At 52.4% G+C, this 19,801-nt stretch overlaps 5 protein-coding genes across 5 annotated transcripts; 2 read left to right on the forward strand and 3 right to left on the reverse strand.

Annotated features, from left to right (window-relative positions):
• Positions 1-137: 137 nt before the first annotated feature.
• ISM1 (isoleucine-tRNA ligase) lies at positions 138-3,330 on the forward strand (the record flags this gene model as incomplete). Its single annotated transcript, XM_062941393.1, has 3 exons — positions 138-187; positions 260-462; positions 540-3,330. 3 exons carry the CDS (start codon positions 138-140, stop codon positions 3,233-3,235), a joined length of 2,949 nt encoding a protein of 982 aa, XP_062804237.1. The 3' UTR covers positions 3,236-3,330.
• A 2,572-nt stretch (positions 3,331-5,902) lies between these two features.
• Positions 5,903-8,399, reverse strand: QC764_101690 (uncharacterized protein). The gene is made up of 2 exons (XM_062941394.1): positions 6,590-8,399; positions 5,903-6,526 (listed from the first exon to the last, which is right to left on the reverse strand). Exons 1-2 carry the CDS (start codon positions 7,522-7,524, stop codon positions 5,986-5,988), a joined length of 1,476 nt encoding a protein of 491 aa, XP_062804238.1. The 5' UTR covers positions 7,525-8,399; the 3' UTR covers positions 5,903-5,985.
• Positions 8,400-10,947: 2,548 nt separating this feature from the next.
• On the reverse strand, positions 10,948-14,289 carry QC764_101710 (uncharacterized protein). Its single transcript, XM_062941395.1, has 5 exons — positions 13,237-14,289; positions 13,042-13,057; positions 12,814-12,993; positions 12,684-12,761; positions 10,948-12,633 (listed from the first exon to the last, which is right to left on the reverse strand). Exons 1-5 carry the CDS (start codon positions 13,875-13,877, stop codon positions 11,212-11,214), a joined length of 2,337 nt encoding a protein of 778 aa, XP_062804239.1. The 5' UTR covers positions 13,878-14,289; the 3' UTR covers positions 10,948-11,211.
• A 2,424-nt stretch (positions 14,290-16,713) lies between these two features.
• On the reverse strand, positions 16,714-18,803 carry MSK1 (mitochondrial lysine-tRNA synthetase; the record flags this gene model as incomplete). Its single annotated transcript, XM_062941396.1, has 3 exons — positions 16,714-17,954; positions 18,045-18,493; positions 18,685-18,803. The coding sequence occupies 3 exons, from the start codon at positions 18,801-18,803 to the stop codon at positions 16,714-16,716; spliced, it is 1,809 nt and encodes a 602-aa protein (XP_062804240.1).
• TIM10 (protein transporter tim10) lies at positions 18,700-19,645 on the forward strand. Its single transcript, XM_062941397.1, has 2 exons — positions 18,700-19,178; positions 19,245-19,645. The coding sequence occupies exons 1-2, from the start codon at positions 19,087-19,089 to the stop codon at positions 19,420-19,422; spliced, it is 270 nt and encodes an 89-aa protein (XP_062804241.1). The 5' UTR covers positions 18,700-19,086; the 3' UTR covers positions 19,423-19,645.
• The last annotated feature ends 156 nt before the right edge of the window (positions 19,646-19,801 follow it).

Raw genomic sequence — 19,801 nt, forward strand, 5'->3', positions numbered from 1 at the left:
AAGGGAGCCAAGCTGACAGTTAGGAAGGTTTCGGCCGATTTATACCGACATCGCCGACCCGCTCTCGAAAAATCTCCAAACCACCACTTTTTCCCCGACCAGGCCGCCATGACGTGACATTGCGACGGAGGGGAACAATGTCCAAATCCTGGCAGCCCACGCTACGGCTGCCCAAGTCAAGTTTCCCGTAAGGATCTTCTGTTTGCCCACCGTTTCCCCCCCAAAATCAATTTGCTCAGTTTTTCGTCTTGCCATTCAGAAACCGGCCGCGACTCCACGAACGGAAGCAGTACATCCTGCGATGCACCGATGATTTTTACGAGTGGCAGGCGGCCAATCGCCCTGCCGACAACGAGTTCCTCCTTCACGACGGGCCCCCCTACGCCAATGGCGAGCTTCACGCTGGCCACGCGCTGAACAAGATCCTCAAGGACATGATTAACCGGGTCAAGGTCCAGCAAGGTGCGCTTGACGCTGCTTGGGAATACCCCGCCATGCGACACGTTACTGACCGGTTGTGGGTGGGGTGTAAACTACAGGTCGCCGCGTCAAGTACGTACCAGGATGGGACTGCCATGGTCTCCCGATCGAGATGAAGGTTGTCGAGGCTGCCGAGGGCGGTAAGAAGATGTCGCCGGGGGGTATCCGAAAAGCTGCCCGCAAGCTCGCCTCCTCGACGGTCAAGGCCCAGATGAACAGCTTCAAGTCGTATGCCGTTATGGCCGACTGGGAAAATAGGTGGACGACGATGGACACTGAGTTTGAGATCAGGCAGCTGCGGCTGTTTCAGAAGATGGCTCGGAGGGGGCTCATCTACCGGAAACATAAACCTGTGTATTGGTCGCCGTCGTCAGCTACTGCGCTGGCTGAGGCTGAGCTGGAGTACAATGAGGCCCATGTGTCAAAGTCGGCGTGGGTTAGATTACCCATTGTCAGTGGGTGGCAGGAGGTGATTTCTGGGCTGGAGGGGGTGGATAAGGATGCAAAGCTCTATGCGGTGATCTGGACGACGACACCCTGGACGCTTCCTGCAAATCAGGCGATCGCGGTGCGCGATGATATGACTTACTCTATCGTCAGGTTTGCCGATTACGAGGGGCTTCACCTTGTGAGCATACCAGAGGGAAGCGCAGGTGGAGATCTCCCCGAGATATCCGAAGTGCTGGGCAAGGTCCAGGGCTCTGAGCTGACGAGGCTGAGGTATCTCAACCCTCTTCTGGATGATTTGACTGCTCTGGAAGGCCGTCCCATTATCCATGCCCCCTTCGTGAGAGGCGATTCAGGAACGGGTATGGTGCACTGTGCCCCAGGTCATGGTTTTGACGATTACCTGGCCTGCGAAGCTCTGGGAATCCCAGCAGTTTCACACGTGGACAATGAAGGTCGCTTCACCGATAAGGCTTACCCCAGGAACCCTGATTTACTCGGGGGAATTCCCGTCCTGGAAGGCGGTAGTGACGCCGTGTTGGACTTGCTTGGCAACGAAAATGGGTACATTCTCAAGGTCAGATATTACAAGCACAAGTACCCATATGACTGGCGGACGAAGAAGCCCATCATCATCCGCGCCACAGCTCAGTGGTTTGCCGATGTGGGGAGCATCAAGGAGCAAGCCCTGGCTGCGCTTGAGGAGGTGCGTTTTGTGCCCGAGACTGGAAAGAACAGACTCGAGGCTTTTGTCAAGGGCCGGAGCGAATGGTGCATTTCGCGTCAACGATCCTGGGGTGTGCCCATCCCGGCTCTGTATGATGCGAATGGCAATGCGGTCGTGACTGATGAGAGCATTGACCACATCATCTCTGTGATCAGGGAAAGGAAGATTGATGCCTGGTGGTTTGATGATGCCCATGACCCTGCGTGGTTACCGGAGTCACTGCGCGATCGGGCGGCTGAGTTCCGCCGTGGTCAAGACACCATGGACGTCTGGTTTGACAGTGGTAGCAGCTGGACCCAGACGGACAAGCAAGCTGATGTGTACCTCGAGGGTAGTGATCAACATCGCGGGTGGTTCCAGTCGTCTCTTCTGACCCGGGTTGCTGCCATGGTTGCTCAGGACGCTCCAGGAGGGTCATCAACTACCAATACTCTTGGTCTTTCACCTTTCAAAACACTCATCACTCACGGATTTACACTGGATAAGGACGGCAAGAAGATGTCCAAGTCTCTCGGGAACATCATCTCTGCCAATGAGGTTATGGACGGCTCGCTTCTTTTTGAGCCAACCCAGCCTGGTCAACCACAAGGCAGAAAGAACCGCGAACCAGAAGCGCTGGGCCCGGATGCTCTGCGCCTTTGGATTGCAACCAGTGACTACACAGGCGATATCATTCTAGGCAAGCCAGTTCTCCGGACTGTCCATCAAGTCCTGCTCAAGTACCGCACCATCATCAAGATGTTCACCGGAAGCATGCAGCCTGATGCCCGCACAGCCCCCTTAACAGTGGCCGATCACATTGCGTTGATCCAGCTCAAGGACGTCATGCAAGAAGTCGGCAAGTACTACGACAACTACGAGTTCAACAAGGCGCAAGCGGCCCTCAGCCGCTGGGTTGTCAATGACGTGTCGGCTTTCTACCTGGAGACACTCAAGGACAGACTATACTGCGGTGACTCTGGCGGCGTTTTGGAGCCCATCTTCAACGGCCTGTTGAGAATGCTGGCGCCCGTCACGCCCGTGCTTGTCGAAGAGGCATGGGAGTACCGCCCTCAGTGGATGAAGGATGATGCTTCTCTTGTTCACCCTCTCAAGCAGCTTTATGACGCCCCGCTTATTGAACCTGTTAGACTTAGTTACGATGAGAAGACCATCCGGGAGAGCATCCCTGCTATTATGGCTGCGCATGGCGCCATCAAGGCTGCTTCGGAGCGGGCGAGATTGGACAAGGTGCTCGGCTCGTCGCTGGGGTGCTCGGTTGTGTTGGTGTCTCATGCTGAGGGTGGGTTGGCTGTTTTGGAACGGTTCAAGGATGAGCTGGATGCCATGTTTGTGGTTTCGGCGGTGGATATTGTTCAGTCTAACGGAGGTGAGACGCTCAAGGAGGTTGAGGGGGCGGAGTGGAAGTATAGTGAGGTGTTTGACGTCGGTGGGAAGGCTCATACGGCGTATGTTCTGCCTCCGAAGCAGCATAAATGTCCCCGGTGCTGGAGGTATGTTGCGCCGGTGGAGGATGCGCTTTGCGGGAGGTGTGGGGAGGTTGTTGAGGCGCGGGCTGGTGAGGCTGCCAAAGAGGTGTAAATAGATGAGATACTCATTCTCTTGAAGAGCCACAGGAATTGTAAGATATGTACAATACATCACTTGACCGCACAACCCTGACTTTGTGAACGGGGAGCTCGAGCTTAGACCCTAGACTCGAGCTGCCGCCGGCAAATCGTCCCCATCGATAAGACCCTTGGCAGCCAATTGTGGGGCACAACTTTTTCTTATCGAACCTTTCTTCGATGCAGTTTCTCGAAAATTGTTTGCAGGCATTCACTTTCCAACAGCTTCGCGCGCGCAGACATTCCCAAGTGTTGCGGCAGTACCACATCGCCAATTGATTTAATTTACAGACAGTCATGGATATCCTCAAAATCCTCTCCCGAGGCACAAAGCCAAACCCGAAAAACCAAACCGCAAAGGGTTCAGCCGCCGCAGTCGCAGCCACAGCAAAGCTCCCCTCCGCCGGCGCGGTCCCCCACCCGCAGCTCTTCAACGACCCGGTGTCTTCCTCCTCGAGGGGGAAGAAGAGGAAGAGGAAGAATAAGAGTGGTGATAGAGATGCTGAAGATGACGGGCCGGGAAACGACGACGAGGACGACGTCGACTTTTTCGCGCCGCCCAAGCCCAGGACTGAGGCTGTTCAGCAACACAATGAAGAGGATGGAGAAGACCAAAAGAAAAAGAAGAACAAAAAGCGCAAGGTCAAGACGCTGGACGAGGACGAATGCAAGCAGATTTTGAGGTCACACAGGTTAAAATTTACGTTGCTGTCCGAGTCGGTTGGTGGTGTTGCTGAGTTGGAGGCGCGGGCGGTAGAGGGGAAGAAGGAGAAGAAAAAGTCGAAGGAGGGAGGGGAGGAAGCGGGCAAGGAAAAGGGGCCCAAAAAGGGAAAACTTGCGCAACTCTGGCCCCAGCCTTTGACTGCGTTTGGGCAGCTGAAGTATGATTATGGGATCAATCAGACTTTGGCAGATAATATTACACGACAGGGTTTTAAAGTCCCCACGGAAGTACAGATGGGCGCGCTGCCGCTTTTGTTGCAGCCGGGGACGGCGCTGGGGGATAACGAGATGGAGAAGGGGGTGGACTTTTTGGCTGTTGCGCCGACGGGGAGCGGGAAGACGATTACGTTTTTGATTCCGGCTATTGAGGGGGTTTTGAAGGCTAGGGGGAGGTGAATGAGGGGGAAGAGGTCAAGAATGAGCTGAGGGCGATTGTGGTTGCGCCTACGAGGGAGTTGGCGAGTCAGATTGTGAATGAGGGGAGGAAGTTGGCTATTGGGACGGGGGTGAGGGTTGTGTTGATGAAGAGGGGGTTGAGATTGCAGGCAGAGGGTGGAGCGGAGAAGGCTGAGGAGGATAGTGACTCTGAGGATGAAGAGGAGAAGCCAGAGGAGGCAGAGCACGACCAGGACGAGGATGAGGAAGACAAGGAAGACAATGACGAGGAGGATGGCGACGACAAGAAAAAAGATCAGAAAGAAAAACCTCTGGCGAGAGTCGATATCCTCGTTACCACCCCGAAAATCCTCCTCAACTTTCTGTCTGACGACGGCAAGCTCACCAACTCCAAGAGAACCCTCCCCACAGTCCGAAGCCTCATCCTCGACGAAGCCGACGTCCTCCTCGACCCCATCTTCCGCAAGCAAACCATGGCCATCTGGAAGTCTTGCGTTCACCCCGACGTAGCCCTGACCTGCTGGTCAGCAACAATGGCCTCTAACATCGAAGCCCTGGTGACAAAACACCTCTCCAAACGCGCCAAACACTTCAACATCTCCCGCCCTCTCATTCGTCTGGTAGTCGGCCTCAAAGACACCGCCGTTCCCAACGTAACCCACAAGCTGATTTACACCGCCACCGAGCAAGGCAAGCTCCTGGCACTCCGACAACTCCTCCACCCAGCCTCCTCATCCGACTCCGGCCCCCCATTGCGCCCCCCATTTATAGTGTTTACCCAAACCATTGACCGCGCCAAGGCCCTGCATAAAGAACTGCAATTCGACATCCCCCTCGAAGCGGGCGGGCAGGCCCGAATCGCAGTTCTTCACTCCTCGCTGAGTGACCAGATCCGCTCCAAAATCATGACAAAGTTCCGGATGGGTGAAGTCTGGGTTTTGATCACAACCGACGTCCTCGCCCGGGGTGTGGATTTTGCAGGTGTGAACGGTGTAGTCAACTATGACGTCCCTACTTCAGCGGCGGGGTATGTTCACCGTGCCGGGCGGACTGGTCGTGCTGGGAGGGAGGGTGGTGTAGCTGTTACTTTTTACACAAAGGAGGATATCCCGTTTGTGAAGTCGGTGGCGAACGTCATTGCTGCGAGTGAAAAGCAGGCTGGTAAGGCGGGCAGTGGGGAGGAGTCGGTCAAGAAGTGGCTTTTGGATGCGCTGCCCAAGGTTGCGAAGGAGGATAAGAGGAAGTTGAAGGTGAGGGGTGTCGAGGCGAGGAGGGCTGGAGGAAAAGAAGCGAGTATTACTACGCAGAGCAGCTGGGAGAGGAGGAAGGAGAATAATAAACGGCAGGCGATTGAGGCGAGTAAGAAGAGGAAGAGGATGGCGTTGCAGGCAGAGAAGCAAGGTGGTGGAAAGAAGAAGGATGATGATGGGGAGGAATGGGGTGGGTTGGATGATTAGTTCGTTGTTGTTACCGGAAGTAAATACCCTTTTGTTGTAGAATTATCAAAACGGACGCGCTGGTTGAAGAGAATTAATCTGTGTACTGTTCAAAGCCTATCCATATCTACACCCCAAAACTACCCCTAAACTACCCCTTTTTCAACTGCTACCCCCTTTTCCCAGGATAATACCCCTTCGGCAAAAACAACCACGTCTCCGGCCTAAAAATCACCTCAAAACCAACCCCCCCATACGTGCCCACCGCACAACTCAAATCATGATACCCCTCCAACCCCGTCACGGGCAAATCAGTCGAGTCACCCTCCTCGTGCAAATTCCACCTCCCAGCCTGCAGCCCGTTCCTCGTAAAGAAAATCTCCGTCTCCATCCTCCCTGCCACCGCGGTAAAAGTCATGCCGATACCATACCTCTCCCCGACTCTAAACGGTCCCGTAAAGTCCTTGCCTCCCCACCGGTCATTGATGAACTTGTGGCCGTCATCACCGTGAACAGCCAACGACCCGCGGTGCCAGCCAGGCTGCCGGAAGGATGGGTAAGGGAGGGCGGTGAATCCCAGACTGAGACAAATCTCGTGGGGGTTGGCGGCCGAAGTGATGGCGACTTCGTAGTAGATTGTCTTCTCTGGGGTGGGGGAGGTGAAGGGAGAGTGGGTTTTTACTGTGTAGAGAGGGGGAAAGCCGATGATGCTGGGTTTGGTGTTAGCACTGATTAAAAGAGTTGAGTGATGATGACGGAAAAACAAAACATACCAAGAATCAGTGGCGTTCCTGTCTGTCTGACCGGCCCAAATGCCGTGCTCTTTGAACTGGAGAGTTCCCTTGAACACATCGGGGACCATCAGACGGGGGTTGTGGTTGTTTTGAGCCTCCAGGGAGTGGTGGTCGAGGTCAATGGGCGGGGAAAGGGGGTGCTGACGGCACCATGCCTCGCCTGCTTCGGCTTCGGCCTCGGTGGCGTTGGTTGCGTGGGAGGAGTCATACGCCGCGAAGAAAGCAGGAGGGGGTGGAAAGAGAGAGGTGTCGGGGACGACTGACTCCCAGTCGTGCTTGGTCTCCTGGGGTTTAGATGCTGCGGGAATGGGAGGAGCGCTGGGAGGGGGAATGGAGGCGTAGTCATTACGCGGGAGAGGAGGACCAGGAGGGGGGGCGTAGTCGTTGCTAGCTCCGTGAGACGGTGGAGGCCCGGGAGGAGGAGCAAAGTCGTCACCAGCTCCGTGGGAATGGGGCGGCGGTGGTCCCAGGGGAGGTGCGTAGTCATTCCCGGTTCCGTGAGAAGGGGGTGGTCCGGGAGGAGGCGCATAGCTCTCTACTGCCGGCCGGGTATGAGAAGGAGGCGGCCCCGGAGGAGGGGCATAGTCGTTGGCTGGTAACTCAGCTGGTGCATTAGGGTTGTGGACTGAGTCGGGAAGCTCAACGGGCATGGTGTGAGATGTAGCTTGTGTCTGGCTGTACAGATTATTGGAATTCCAGGATGCTGGAGGTTGAGCAGCAGAGAGGGGGCTAGGAGGCGGCGGCTGGTTATATTGCTGCTGATGCTGATGCTGCTGGGGCTGTGCCTGGTGTGATGACGAAGCGCTTGCTTTTGGCTCAGGTGCATACGTTGGCTGCTGAGGCGCCTGCCCTGGAGCTGGTCGTGGGGGAAGATCATCCCCATCATAGAGGTTCTTTTTGCTGCCGAAACACATTTTGGCTGGGTTCAGATTCTGTTTTGTTTCCTTTTGGTAAGATGTTGTAAGCGCACACGTTTTAAAGCGACTGGATGTTGGATGGTTGCCCAGTCACGAAGCACCTCAGCCAACGGGTGATAGACAAAGGTCAGTGAATGCCTTGCCTTTCAAATTCCAAAACCTATAGCAACAGAACGACCGGCTTTAATGTCCTTCTTGCGGCATCAGATGATGAGTGATGGATTAGGACACGGAGGGACCAACTGACACGCGCTGGATAGAGAACCTTTTGGGGTGCGCAGCCACTGCCAAGATGGCGCTAGCCACCTGCGTAACCAGGCTTGATAACAGCACAAGAACCCTCCAATTCCACAAGGCAGTCGCTATCTGCCCCACACTGCACCACCTGGATGATGACTTTGCTGCCAGATCTGACCAACTTACAATCTGTGGCGTTTAGCTACAGAACGTTTGAATGGGGGACTGTACCCAGTCAATATTTGGAAACTGGCGAGGCCAGTCCAATCTTGCTCGAAGTCTCCTGGTGACGTGGAAAGTAAGTTTGGCTTGGCATTCCTGGCGCACTTTCGGAGCCGATGTCCGATGACTAGCGGACCGGTATAGGGCATTCCGTCGGCCCGATCGAATTGTGGATCTCGGCGAAGAGTTGACGATGAATAAGGGCAAGTATGTACGCCTGGGAAACACAGCTTTATATGATGTGGCTCAAACCGAACGATCGTGTAAGGATAAGGTCCCGTTATTGCCTTTGATATCTTCAATGCTCGATATGTTATCACAGATAGTGAAAGTCAAGTTGAGAATTTCTGAGGACAAATGAAAATGTCTAAAACTGCGTTTATTAACCTCAAGTTATCTTCAAAGTATCACACAAATCAAACAAGTCAAATTTAACGGTATATTTGAAATGATTTAAATTGAATTAAGTAAGCTAAATACTATCAAATCATATCACTAAAAACTACCCAATAACCATATTTACTACTGACATATACCTGTTCAAACATGTCACGGTTTTGAGAGACAGTGGGCCACGGGAGCCAATCAGGGCTGGACCAAGCGATCGAGCGGGGCTCACGGTCCACGGTCCAGTATCGGCCAATCAAGAGTGGACCGAGGACCGTCTGTAAGTCAACGGTCCACGGTCCCAAGGTCTATATATACGGAGGAACTGGCTGGTATAGATAGACAGTTCCGCAGTATGCAATACAAGTCACAATCGTTGGTATCTTGACTATTGTGATGGAGGCAAGCCATTTGTTGTACACTGTTTAGCTGTTCCAAACCAGGATTGTTCAGAAGCGCCTTCGACTAGTATCCCTTTCAGAGGTTCTGGATAGGGGTTCGTCACATGTTGTTAAAGAATGACTTAGCAACAAGGCGAGTGGTGGAGGAGTCGTTCGGGCGTAGGGCGCCACACGCGTCGTCCCCTTGTTGAACGGAGTCGAGCGAGTGCGAAGAGTCAGATGAATCAAGCCTATCCGGATCTTTCTGTTGGAAATCATCATATCCGTAGGCGTGTGGGCCCTATATGTCATGATCTCGGGGCAAAGACCTTCCAGCTCCAAGGTCTTGTCAAACCAGCCAGGTGTGTCCCACTGCGGTGCAATTGACTCTAGTTGTATATCCTCTTCGTCTTCCTTGATAAACACGAGCTATTAACCAGGTGATGTTGCTCTTTTCCGCCCCCGAGTACCATCAGCATTGCTTCCGCTTCTCAATGCCAAAGAAAGATGAACGCTGGTATTCGAGATGGACATCGAGGTGGCCTGCACGATCAAGCCCTGTAGAGCACTGTACTAGTTCCCTAGATTTAACTCGGGGAACGTGGGCCTGACTTGCCACAGCGATGAAGCTTGTTGTTGACCTGCTCGCTGTAGTAATTGTCAGGAAGTAGGCTAGCCCCTGCTCCAGCTCCCGCATACACCTGCGCGAAGACCGCGGCCATACGATCGGTATGAGCAGTGATGCGCAAGAAGATGTAGTTGATGTTCAATTTGATCAGTCTGTGGATCAGCCAGTTGTACGTAAGGCCGTGATGCTCACTACCTGGCTCCATCCAGCTATCACGCAATAAGTCATTCAAGTCTCGACCCTGCGGTAGTGTATCGGCGATGTGAATGAGGCACCGGGTTTGTTGCTGCCAGGAACTTTTGGTGGCCCTCTGTAGGGCGCCAAGAACATCTTCGGGATAGTCGTCTCCTCTAGTTGCGGTCAAGGTGTTAAGAAATACCAAGACTCCCTCAACGGAAGTTGTAAAATCTTGAAACTGGATATGGGGTTTGTCTCGGTGATCTTTGTACCCAACCACAGCAATACGTAAGGTGGTTTCGTCAAAGAATAATCTTTTGACCTCAGCTACGGTACTCTTGATTTGTTGTTTGACGGCGTCGAGATATGCTTTCAGAGGATGCGTGGTATCGACGAGAAATAGCAGGTCGGTTCAGCAGGCTGCCTTGAAGATCCCCTTCGTGTTGCGTGGTGGTAATGCAGCGTTTGCTGTGTCCACCGCTTCCAGGAACTGACGTATCCGAACCGTAGAGCTGACGGCAGAGCCCTCCACAGACGATCCAACTCTAACAAAGCTCATCTCCGAAGGTGTTGATATCACAGATTCGGAGGGAGTTAAAATTCCAGATTGAGTAGGAGTCGACCTGTCAGATTACAAAGATAGTTTACTTCTTATAGGCACAGAACGCAAAAAAGCATTGACGATGGCAGTTATTTCAGCGCGCGAGGCTCTGGAGCGAGAGATGGACTTCATGATTGCTAGAGACTACTGTACGGTTGCCGGAGAGAACGTCTGAGAAGGGGAGTATCGCCTTGCTTATATATGTGTATTAGCGGGTAAAATTTCGAGTGAGATAATCACTTTGTGTTTAACTGCTGTCATCTCCTTTGATAGGTGTTCAGGAAATCTTTAAACGCCACTTTAAAGGGGAATGTTGTGGAGTCGGTTGGATGGTGAAAGAACCGGTCGAACTTTGGGGTCTATTTACACGTAATAGCCATTACCCATTACCCACCACTACCATCACACAGGTGTGTACTTCTCACTGCGGAATGGTGGAGCGGTGCCTAATACAGCTGAGACAGACCATGTGAGAGATGTGGTAACAGCCTCCGGTGGGTGGCCGTTTGCTCCGGTCAAGCCCCAGGTTACGAGAGGAATGAGTGAACAAAAAGACTTAGTGTGCTGACACCCCCCAATCACAACCTCCAATTACGAAGTTTAAAGGGCAGATGGTGGAGGTGAAAGATCCCAACCGAGCCAAAATTCCTCAACAGTTCTGTAGGTACTCTTAGCTCATGATATTCTGCAGCCGGGCCAAAAAGACACATCTCGGATGGTGGGATTCAAATGGGATAGTAAGTCATACACAATAGGTAGTCGTCGGTGATCAGACTCGCAGAGCAACACTCAAAATCCACCCGATGCTTGAGGCGAATGAAAGACTCAGATTGCCTTACTATCATATCAACCTAGCTGGGCAACAGCTGGCCCAGAATCCAGCCACACCGTCGCACATGCCATCTGAAAACCGGAACAGCAACCCCAATCATCCCCAAATATCTGACGCCGAAAAGCCTCGACCCATTTTACAAAGTTTAATGGCATCAAAACACCCCCAGACGCCTTTGACTCCCCCCACCAACCCTTCGATGATAACTCCTCAAGCCTATCTACGTCCCCCACGCACTCGTATCCTCTGCATTCGGATAAAAAAACGCCACCACGCTGATGATAACGTAAGTCGCCAGCAGCAGAGCCCCCTCAAGGTAATTACTCCTCCCATCCAACACCAAAAAGTTAGTGATAAACGCCGAGACAAACAAGCAAACGGTCTCAAAGAGCGTAAAATACAACGTCATAGGTTTGTCCATGATCCAGCCGATAATCACAATCAGCGGCGTGATGAAGAGGGCGATCTGAATCGAGCTGCCCACGGCTACGCCGATGGCCAAATCCATCTTGTTCTTCATGGCAACGGTGATAGCAGTGACGTGCTCGGCTGCGTTGCCAACGATGGGCAGAATAATGAGACCAATGAAGATTTCGCCGATGCTGCTGGTCTTGACAAGACCGTTGATTGAGTCGACCATGAACTCGGCACAAACAGCTACAAGAGCGGTCGATACGAGCAGCAAGATGACTGCGCTCCGACGGGAGAGCTCTTCAACATTTTCCTCGGCATCAGCCACAGCGCCGTTCGGGACGGCGGCCAGAGGAATCTGAGAGGGCATCATCGCGCCGGGAGGGCGGCCGAACTGGTTTAGGCGGTCGGGCAGCGAGTTCGTACGACGAATTCCATAACGAACACGAGGCACTGGACCAGAGGGTACGGCCGGCATCGAGAAATCAATGGGGCTGGTAAATACTGTGGGCGCAAGGCTGCGAGCGACAGGTCGCAGTGTCCCACGAAGTCCCTGGAACGGACTGCTTCGGGTCTGAACAACTTCACTCATGCCCTCAACATTCGGGGTCAATTGTGACATGGCGAAATCGACTCTCCGAGGCTCGCCAGGTGAGAGGGGAGCCTTGATCCCAACAGCTGCTTCCTCGTCAATGGGTTGGTCCATGAATTCTTGGGAGCCGTTTCTCCGTGACTTGCGGTGCTTGTGATGTTTGCGATGCTTCTTGTGTCTCCGGTAACGATCACGCTTCCTGTGACGAGGTGGCTTTTCATCTTCAATGGCATCCTCGTGCGCCTCAAAGACCCCGGTTCCAGCCTTGGAAATACGGTTCCTTGCGGTCTCTTCAGAAGGCTGTCCCTCGCTCGTAGTACCGAAAGAGGGACTTCTAGTAGGGGTTCGCGTGCGAGTAGTGCTGTGGCCTTCACTCGTGTCGACTGAAATGATGCTGGACTTGCGATGGCGCTTGATAGCTCGTCTCATTCTCTTGCCAACAGTTTCTCGTGATGAATCAGAGTCAGAAGAATCTGAGTCACTCGACGAGCTGCTCTCTGAACTTGACGAGTCCAGCCAGTTGGCGACCGGTCCAGGTGTTGCCTCCTCATCAATGATGTGCTGTGGTGTCGACTCGTACATGTATGAATGTGACAGAAGCTGAAAGAGGAGATATATTATATACACCAACAGAAGAATCTACGATGATTAGTCTCGATGGCGACCAAATCCCCAACGGCTCTACTTACCACACTAGTACCACGGCTGATCTTGAGAGATTGGGCATCTGCTAGGTTCGAGTCGTTAAACGAAGCATGGAATGCAGTCTGTACACAATCAGTATGTGTCCACAAACCTCTCTAGCAATTCCACACTTACTGGCAACACCAAGCTGATCACACTCAAACTCAATAGACAAGCACTCATCTGGGTGACGGTGCTGTTGTAGATCTGTTCCCGGAAGCGAAGACCGCCAAGGAAGAACGACATGCCCAGAATCAGTAACAAGTTGGCCAAGATAGACCCAAGAAGAGAGGCCTGAACGATACGGAATTCATCCTGTTTTTGGTTAGAAATGTGCCAAACCGGCTGCACGGTAACACGTACCTTGACCAAAGCAATGCTGTTCAACGATGAAGGTAATTAGCAATAACGTGAACACAGATTGAGGCAAAGTTCAGGAGGTTGGTGCCGCCAGGCTTGCATCACTAAACAGGGGTTAAAGTACATACATGCTGTGCATCGTGTTAGTGAACCGTTTGATAACTAGCTGACAGGCACGCCAAGACATGTATGACTTACAAGATGATCAGCTCTACCGCATTACCAAAAGTAATGTTCAGCAATGCGCCAAGGGAGTCGCCGAGCTTGCGCGCTACGGCTTCGGTAGCAAAGCTCAAGAGACCAGCAAGAGGTATGATGGCGACGGCATTCATGCCAAAAATGATGCCCGGAGAAATGCCCGGGACTTGCTCGACGGCGATGCCGATGGGGACAAAAACCAGCAAAAGGTTCAGTTTGGAATGGAACAAGACAAATTTGATAGTGCGCAGTATCCTACTGGGGATGCTGTCCTCAATTCCAGGTTCCCGCTGTGGTTGAGAGTCTTCGTGTGGGTGTTTCCCATCACCCGCTTCGCCTAGGACAGGCCCCGGTTTGTCGGGCTGCGATGATGTACCGGGCATGGGCGTGCCGCAACAACCATCTTCTGTCGTGTCGGCACCACCAGGGGCCGGCGGCGTTGGCATGGTGCCGCCGGGGCTGGCAGACATGGCTGATGCTCCATGCTGGCTGTTGGACTGTGTGGGCTCCAGGGTGGATGGATTGCTGATGGGAATCTGGTTTGAATTGATCTGTTTGGAAGGATGATTCGCGGGTTTGATTCTTATCCACGAGTTAATTCTATCCGTGTACCGAGATTTATCAGAGGTGGGTTCCTTCATCGAGGAAGGTGGGTGTTGATGAAGAATGATACGAAGTATCAAGGTATTTTTAAGTTCGACGGATCGATTAGGAAGATGGAAGTGGCAGGGAAATGGCTGTGAGCATTGATGGGAAACGTGTTGAAGTACGCAAGTAATAGCAGAAAGGAGAGAGTGGCATGTGGCGGGCCACGTCCTGCAAAAACGTTGGAGGGGGGACAATGGGGGTCCAGTTGGGATGGCCCTGCCAAGGGCACGGGTGATCGGCAAGCCCTGCCACTCCCGCTTTGGCCTTAGCTCAAGCTCCCCAGAAAAACAAGCTTCGGGCCCACCCTCCTACGTCATCTCGCTCTTTATTTCGTAGCGACCTCTAGAACCTCGTACTTCTCGAGAGAATGTCTCACAGTAAACAGCAATCTACGAGGAAACAAAGGCCCCGGGAACCCGCCTAGTGAATTTCAACACTTCAAATATGCAAAACAAAAACAAAAAAACAAAGTCGATAAAATCAGCCCGAAGCATCACAAGGTGGGTTTCCTTCCTGTACGCCAGTCATCTGAACACACGCAATACGTATACAAGCGGCAACACCAATGTTGACAGGGCAGCTGACAGAGTGCAGTTGAGAGGGTGGGAAGGTAGCCAACAGTAATGAGACGACACACGTCAATGCAACTTGTCTATGTGATGCTTTCTGCAAAACAAATAAGTTTATAAACTAAATCTGTGTACAAAAATAAAGCCACTTCGGCAGTTGGAGTGGCGCCAAGAAGGCCAAGCAGGAACCAGAAAGCTTGACCGCACCGCTCTCGACCTCCGAAATCTTCTGAGGCCAGCAACATCTCGATGAGATGAGTGCTGAGCGTCAAACCTCCCGCCATGACATAAGCTAGCGAAACATGGAGTGATGTCATTCTCACTCCCATCTTATTCAGAGCGTGAACTCGGAATTGCGCTCTGTATTTCTGAATAAACAACATCTACAACCACGTGGCTTCTTTCTCTGCTTTTGCTTATTCATTGGGCCTTGCCACCTCCCATCTTTGACGAGTTTCATCAGCTTCGCAAATGTCCACTCGGCGGCGACCATAAAACCGAAACGAGCCAACTAGGTTCTTCCATTTGCTATCCATTGGCGACCAGAAATCCCCAAGCTGGTACCATCTGGTTATCTTGACGGTGCAGCTCTCGCTGAGAATAGATCCTTCTGATGACTGTGTGGGGTCGGAATCATCCGCATATGCAATCTCCACCTGGAAATCAGTGAAGCAGATGGGACACGATGTGGTATTGCGATCAGCACCTGAAAATAGCGGGAATGGTATAATCCAAACGCTTTCCAGTAACGGTCGATCGGGTCGAGTACTCGCATATGAGATGGCACGGACGAATATCATATCTGCTCTCCATCACACGCATGAAAAGCCTCATTTCTCTTTCGTTCCCATACTTCGTCGATTGCGTTAAAATGCTTGTACCCTTTACGTAAAGCTCATCGTTGATGATCTTTGCTTCCCATGCCTGGGTTTCTTCGATCCTGTGTGGTCTGTGCAGCACTCCCGACACATTGGTTACCTCGGGGTTCAAGACCTTCACATCCGGCACATGCGACTTGCCATAGAAGTGACGATTCATAACGAGCCGATTCAAGTTGGAATTCAGATTAGATCCACCCAGAGACCATAAACCAAAGGTCGTCAAAGAAACCTGACCGAACGGTGACATATATCTGATATCAGGCCGGTTGGAAATTGGGCAATAGTTAGGAGTCTTCCAGTCATACCCCCATCGGTGGGGCCTCATGCAGACAAAACACAGCTTGAGGGGAGGACAATCTTGTTCAATCCGTCCTAGAAGCGTAATTCTAGCTTCGCCGGTCAAAAGCTCTGCGGGTGACTGCGGGAGGTAACTGCAATAAAAATACTGGCAGGTCAAGACGAATGAGACGACGGATTCAGGAGGGATATTCTCTAGAATCATGTAGATGAGTTCTGCGGGTAGTTCAAAACCGGGCGGAGACACCAGGGTTTGCCCTCTCCATAGGTGTGACAGATGAAGCCGTCGAAAGGAAGTGGCCGGGGCTATGATGAATCCAAGCAACCACTGCAGGTGGGTGAAGAGAATGTCCAGAGAGTGAATGTGGTGCAAAAAACTGTTCATAGGGGCCAAGGCGTTATCAGTGCAAATAGGATGGCCCTAAAGAAGCCACAAAGCCCTTGTTTCTATCAAAGTTTCACTGAGCAAATGCTTATTTCAAGATCACGCGGAGTGCTGCCAGCTGCCATCTCCTCGAGGGCGAAATTCCCAAGCTGCCAATGCAGGTATGCATAAGTTGGTGGTGATAGCCTTAAGAACGATGCCTCATCCAACAAGACGAAAGCCTGCGGTCTAATCTATTCTAGATATTGTTTTCTGCCGTAACCTAACAAGAATGAGCATCTAACCTTTTCCCGGGCTTTCAAGTACCACTTCGATATGTTCCAACAAGGTATACACATCTCAAATTCTAAGGTACGTGCCAAAAGACATTAAAGACACCTTCAGCATTCTTGTTAATACCTCATCGAAACCGATAGAGACCCATCTAGAGATTTCATGGACGCATCTCCAAGTATCTGTTTGCGGTTTGTTCTCTAGAAACGGCCATGATCTGTCATGGCAATAGACACGGACGAACTGAGAATCCAGATTCTACGCCAGAACACCTTGACTTCACTTCGGTGTCCCGATCTCTAGCATGCACATAAATGAATCGTCGCAAGTATATATGCTCAACCATAGGTAGAGAAGATTTCTTATACACGCTCTGAAAGGTGGTATCCATCCCCTCTCCATCCATCTACCCACATAAACGCCTCTACTCCCCCTTCTTCTCCCTTTCATCCCCCGTAACCCCCCCAACAGCAGCATTACTCCCCCCCACCACCACATTCCTCAGATTCCCAAAACTTAACACCTCACTAATCCTCCCCGTCCCCGCCATCAGCATGACCAACCTCTCCACTCCACACCCCCAACCCCCTGTCGGCGGCAGCCCGCTCGCCAGCGCATAGCAAAAACTCTCATCCACCTCCACCTTCTGCCCCACCTCCACATCCTTCTGCCTGATCTGCTCCGCAAACTTCTCCCTCTGGGCAAACGGATCGTTCTCCTCCTCGTACATGTTCGCCAGCTCCTTCCCCTTGACAAACAGCTCAGTCCTTGCCGAGACGTGCTGGTTCGTCCTGGGGCAGAGGAAGGATTTGGAAAGGGGGGACATGACGACGGGGTGGTGGGTGATGAACAAGGGGGTGGTGAGGGACAGGGGTTCAATGTACCGCTCGGCCAGCTTGTCGAGGAGTTTGGGGAGGGGGAAGTGGTCTTGGCCCTCAAAAGGGGGGACCGAGTTTGAGTTGAGAAGCGACAAAAGGTCCGAGTGGGCGGAGTTGGTGGTCAAGTCGGGGAAGGTGAACCCCAACTTGTCTTGGAGGGTGGGGATGAATTCTGCTTGTTGAAAGGGTTGTTGGTAGATGGACAGGTCGGAGATTTCGGGGAGTGAGGACAAGGTGCCATTGGAGATGAGCTTAGCGCAGTGCTCGGCAACGCCGCGGATGAGATCTTGGGTGATGGTGATGAGGTCCTGGAGGTTTGCGTAGGCGTGGTAGAACTCGCAGATGGTGAACTCTGGGTTGTGGGTTTGGTCGATGCCCTCGTTGCGGAACGCCGGGCCGAGCTCAAACACGCGGTCTACACCTCCGACGACGAGACGCTTGAGCCACAACTCAGGGGCAATACGGAGAGTGACATCTTTGCTCACTGCTTCAGCATGCATGGTGAATGGCCTGGCCACGGCACCGCCAGCATTGCCAGAGAGGATAGGAGTCTGAAACTCAAGGAAGTTGCGCTCATGAAAGAAGTCTCGGAGATAGCGAGTGATGTAAGACCGCAGACGAAGGGTATCTACGGTTCTACGGTTGGCCAGCATGTCAATATGACGATGCAGGGTATCTTCAACCTTCTCCGGCCGGGGCACCAAGCTCGGCGTCAAAATTTCAGGAAGCTGGGTGGCTTGGATGGAGAGCTCGCCTGTCTTGGTTCGCGTGGCCTTGCCCGTGACAGCTATTCAATGGCAACACAACAGGCGTCAGCATGCATGGCCACGCTTTCTACCCAAGATGGATATACACAGTTCACGAAGATGGGACGCACAAATGATATCACCCCTGTTCAGCAACCGGGCTAAATTCTTCAAACCAGAACCCGTCGTACCATCGACCAGCTTCCCCAGGTTACATAGTCCTTGAACATTCTCAAACTCGCTCCTCACATCAATAAAGACGAGCTTCGACCCGGCACGACGGACAGACTCGACCCGTCCTCGCAAGGTGACCTCCTCTTCCGCCACAACGCCCTGCTGAATGTCCTGATACTTGGCCCGGAAGTCGGGGACGCGCATAATCTCACCACCATCATTTCGGATACGGGGATACTTGAGGACACCAGCTTGCTCCAGTTCCTGCTGCCGAGCAAGGTGGAAGGAGCAACGCTGCGACAGCTGAGCGCGGCGGAGGTGCGGGAACGCCGCCGCGTGAGGGACTGGTACCCGGGCGTACGGCCGCAGGAACTGGAGACTCGGTGATGGTCTCATCGCATCATTTCTATTGAGTGTCTGTCAGCTGTTGTCCTGACAAGAAAATCCAGACAGAAGACAGGTAACAGTGGAAGAATGTCAGAAAATTGGCATTTGTGATCAACCACGCCGAAGCGTGTCAGTCGCAACGGTTCTAAGGTTAATGCAGGTTCATCATATTGCTATAAAATCCAAGAGGCAGAAAAAATCCATACTTACAATTTACTTGTTTCACACCAACAAACCGGGAACTCTGCTTGTTCCAAACGACGCTGATGTTGTTGTCCAAAAGCAAAAGGAAAAGACCGCTTCCTCAAAAATATTTTTGGAGCTCCCATGGTTTTAACACATGCCGCACCCCTCCACCAGAGCTGAGCTCTAACCAATCACCTCTCTCTCTGATAGGAACCCTCCACGCTTATCTAAAGAACCAACTCTTGGCATGACGAAGTGTTGGAACCCGCAAGCCAGCAGCCGCATCGGTTTTTTTGTTTGCCAGAAACCAACATCCATGCAAGCCTCTTGAACCCTCCTCTTTTGACATTCCCATATCGCGATACCATCAACCGACCCCTTCTCCTTCTTAACCCCATCACAACCAACCCCCAAATACCACCCAAAATGTTCGGATTCGGCCAACCCAAGCTCTCCTCCGAGGAGAAGATCGCCGCCGTCGAGAACGAGATCAAGGTCATGACCGAGATGCAGACCCGGTATTTACCAGCCCCCCCTAGTATTTCCCCATCCCCCCCTTTTACTGACCATGTTTCTGCATATAGTATGGCCAAGATCTGCTCCCAAAAGTGCCTCGACTCTACATACCGGGAAGGCGAGCTCTCCAAGGGCGAGGCCTCGTGCCTCGACCGGTGCAGCGCCAAGTTCTTCGAGGCGCACACCACCATCTCGGAGCAACTCCAAAAGGAGCAGGCCGCCAAGGGTGGCATGATGGGGCGGTAAATAGTAGGAGAAGGAAAAGGGAGCTTGTAAGAGTATGGAGGTCGTCGACAGCATAAAAATATTTGGCGAGGGGGATTAGAGCTTATGGGAATGGGATACCACTTATGAATGCCGTTTCAATGAGGAGAGCAGGATTCTCGTAAACGTGGGAGTGTACATTATGACCGAGTGGATGGATTACTAGGGGTTGGTTGGGTCCGGCATGTCCAGATTATAGAGGGGTTCTTGCGCTGTTGCTTTTCAATAATGACATCGCTTCTCTGTCTGTTTGGTTTCTGCAAAGGTTTCCTCTGATGAATTTCAATGGATGCTAGGTATGCTATCGAGGGTTCAAACCTTTCCCCATAAACGCCGTTTCAGTGGCTCAATGCTGTGCTCC

Source organism: Podospora pseudoanserina, chromosome 1 (genome assembly GCF_035222485.1).
Source record: "Podospora pseudoanserina strain CBS 124.78 chromosome 1, whole genome shotgun sequence".
Classification (NCBI taxonomy): domain Eukaryota; kingdom Fungi; phylum Ascomycota; class Sordariomycetes; order Sordariales; family Podosporaceae; genus Podospora; species Podospora pseudoanserina.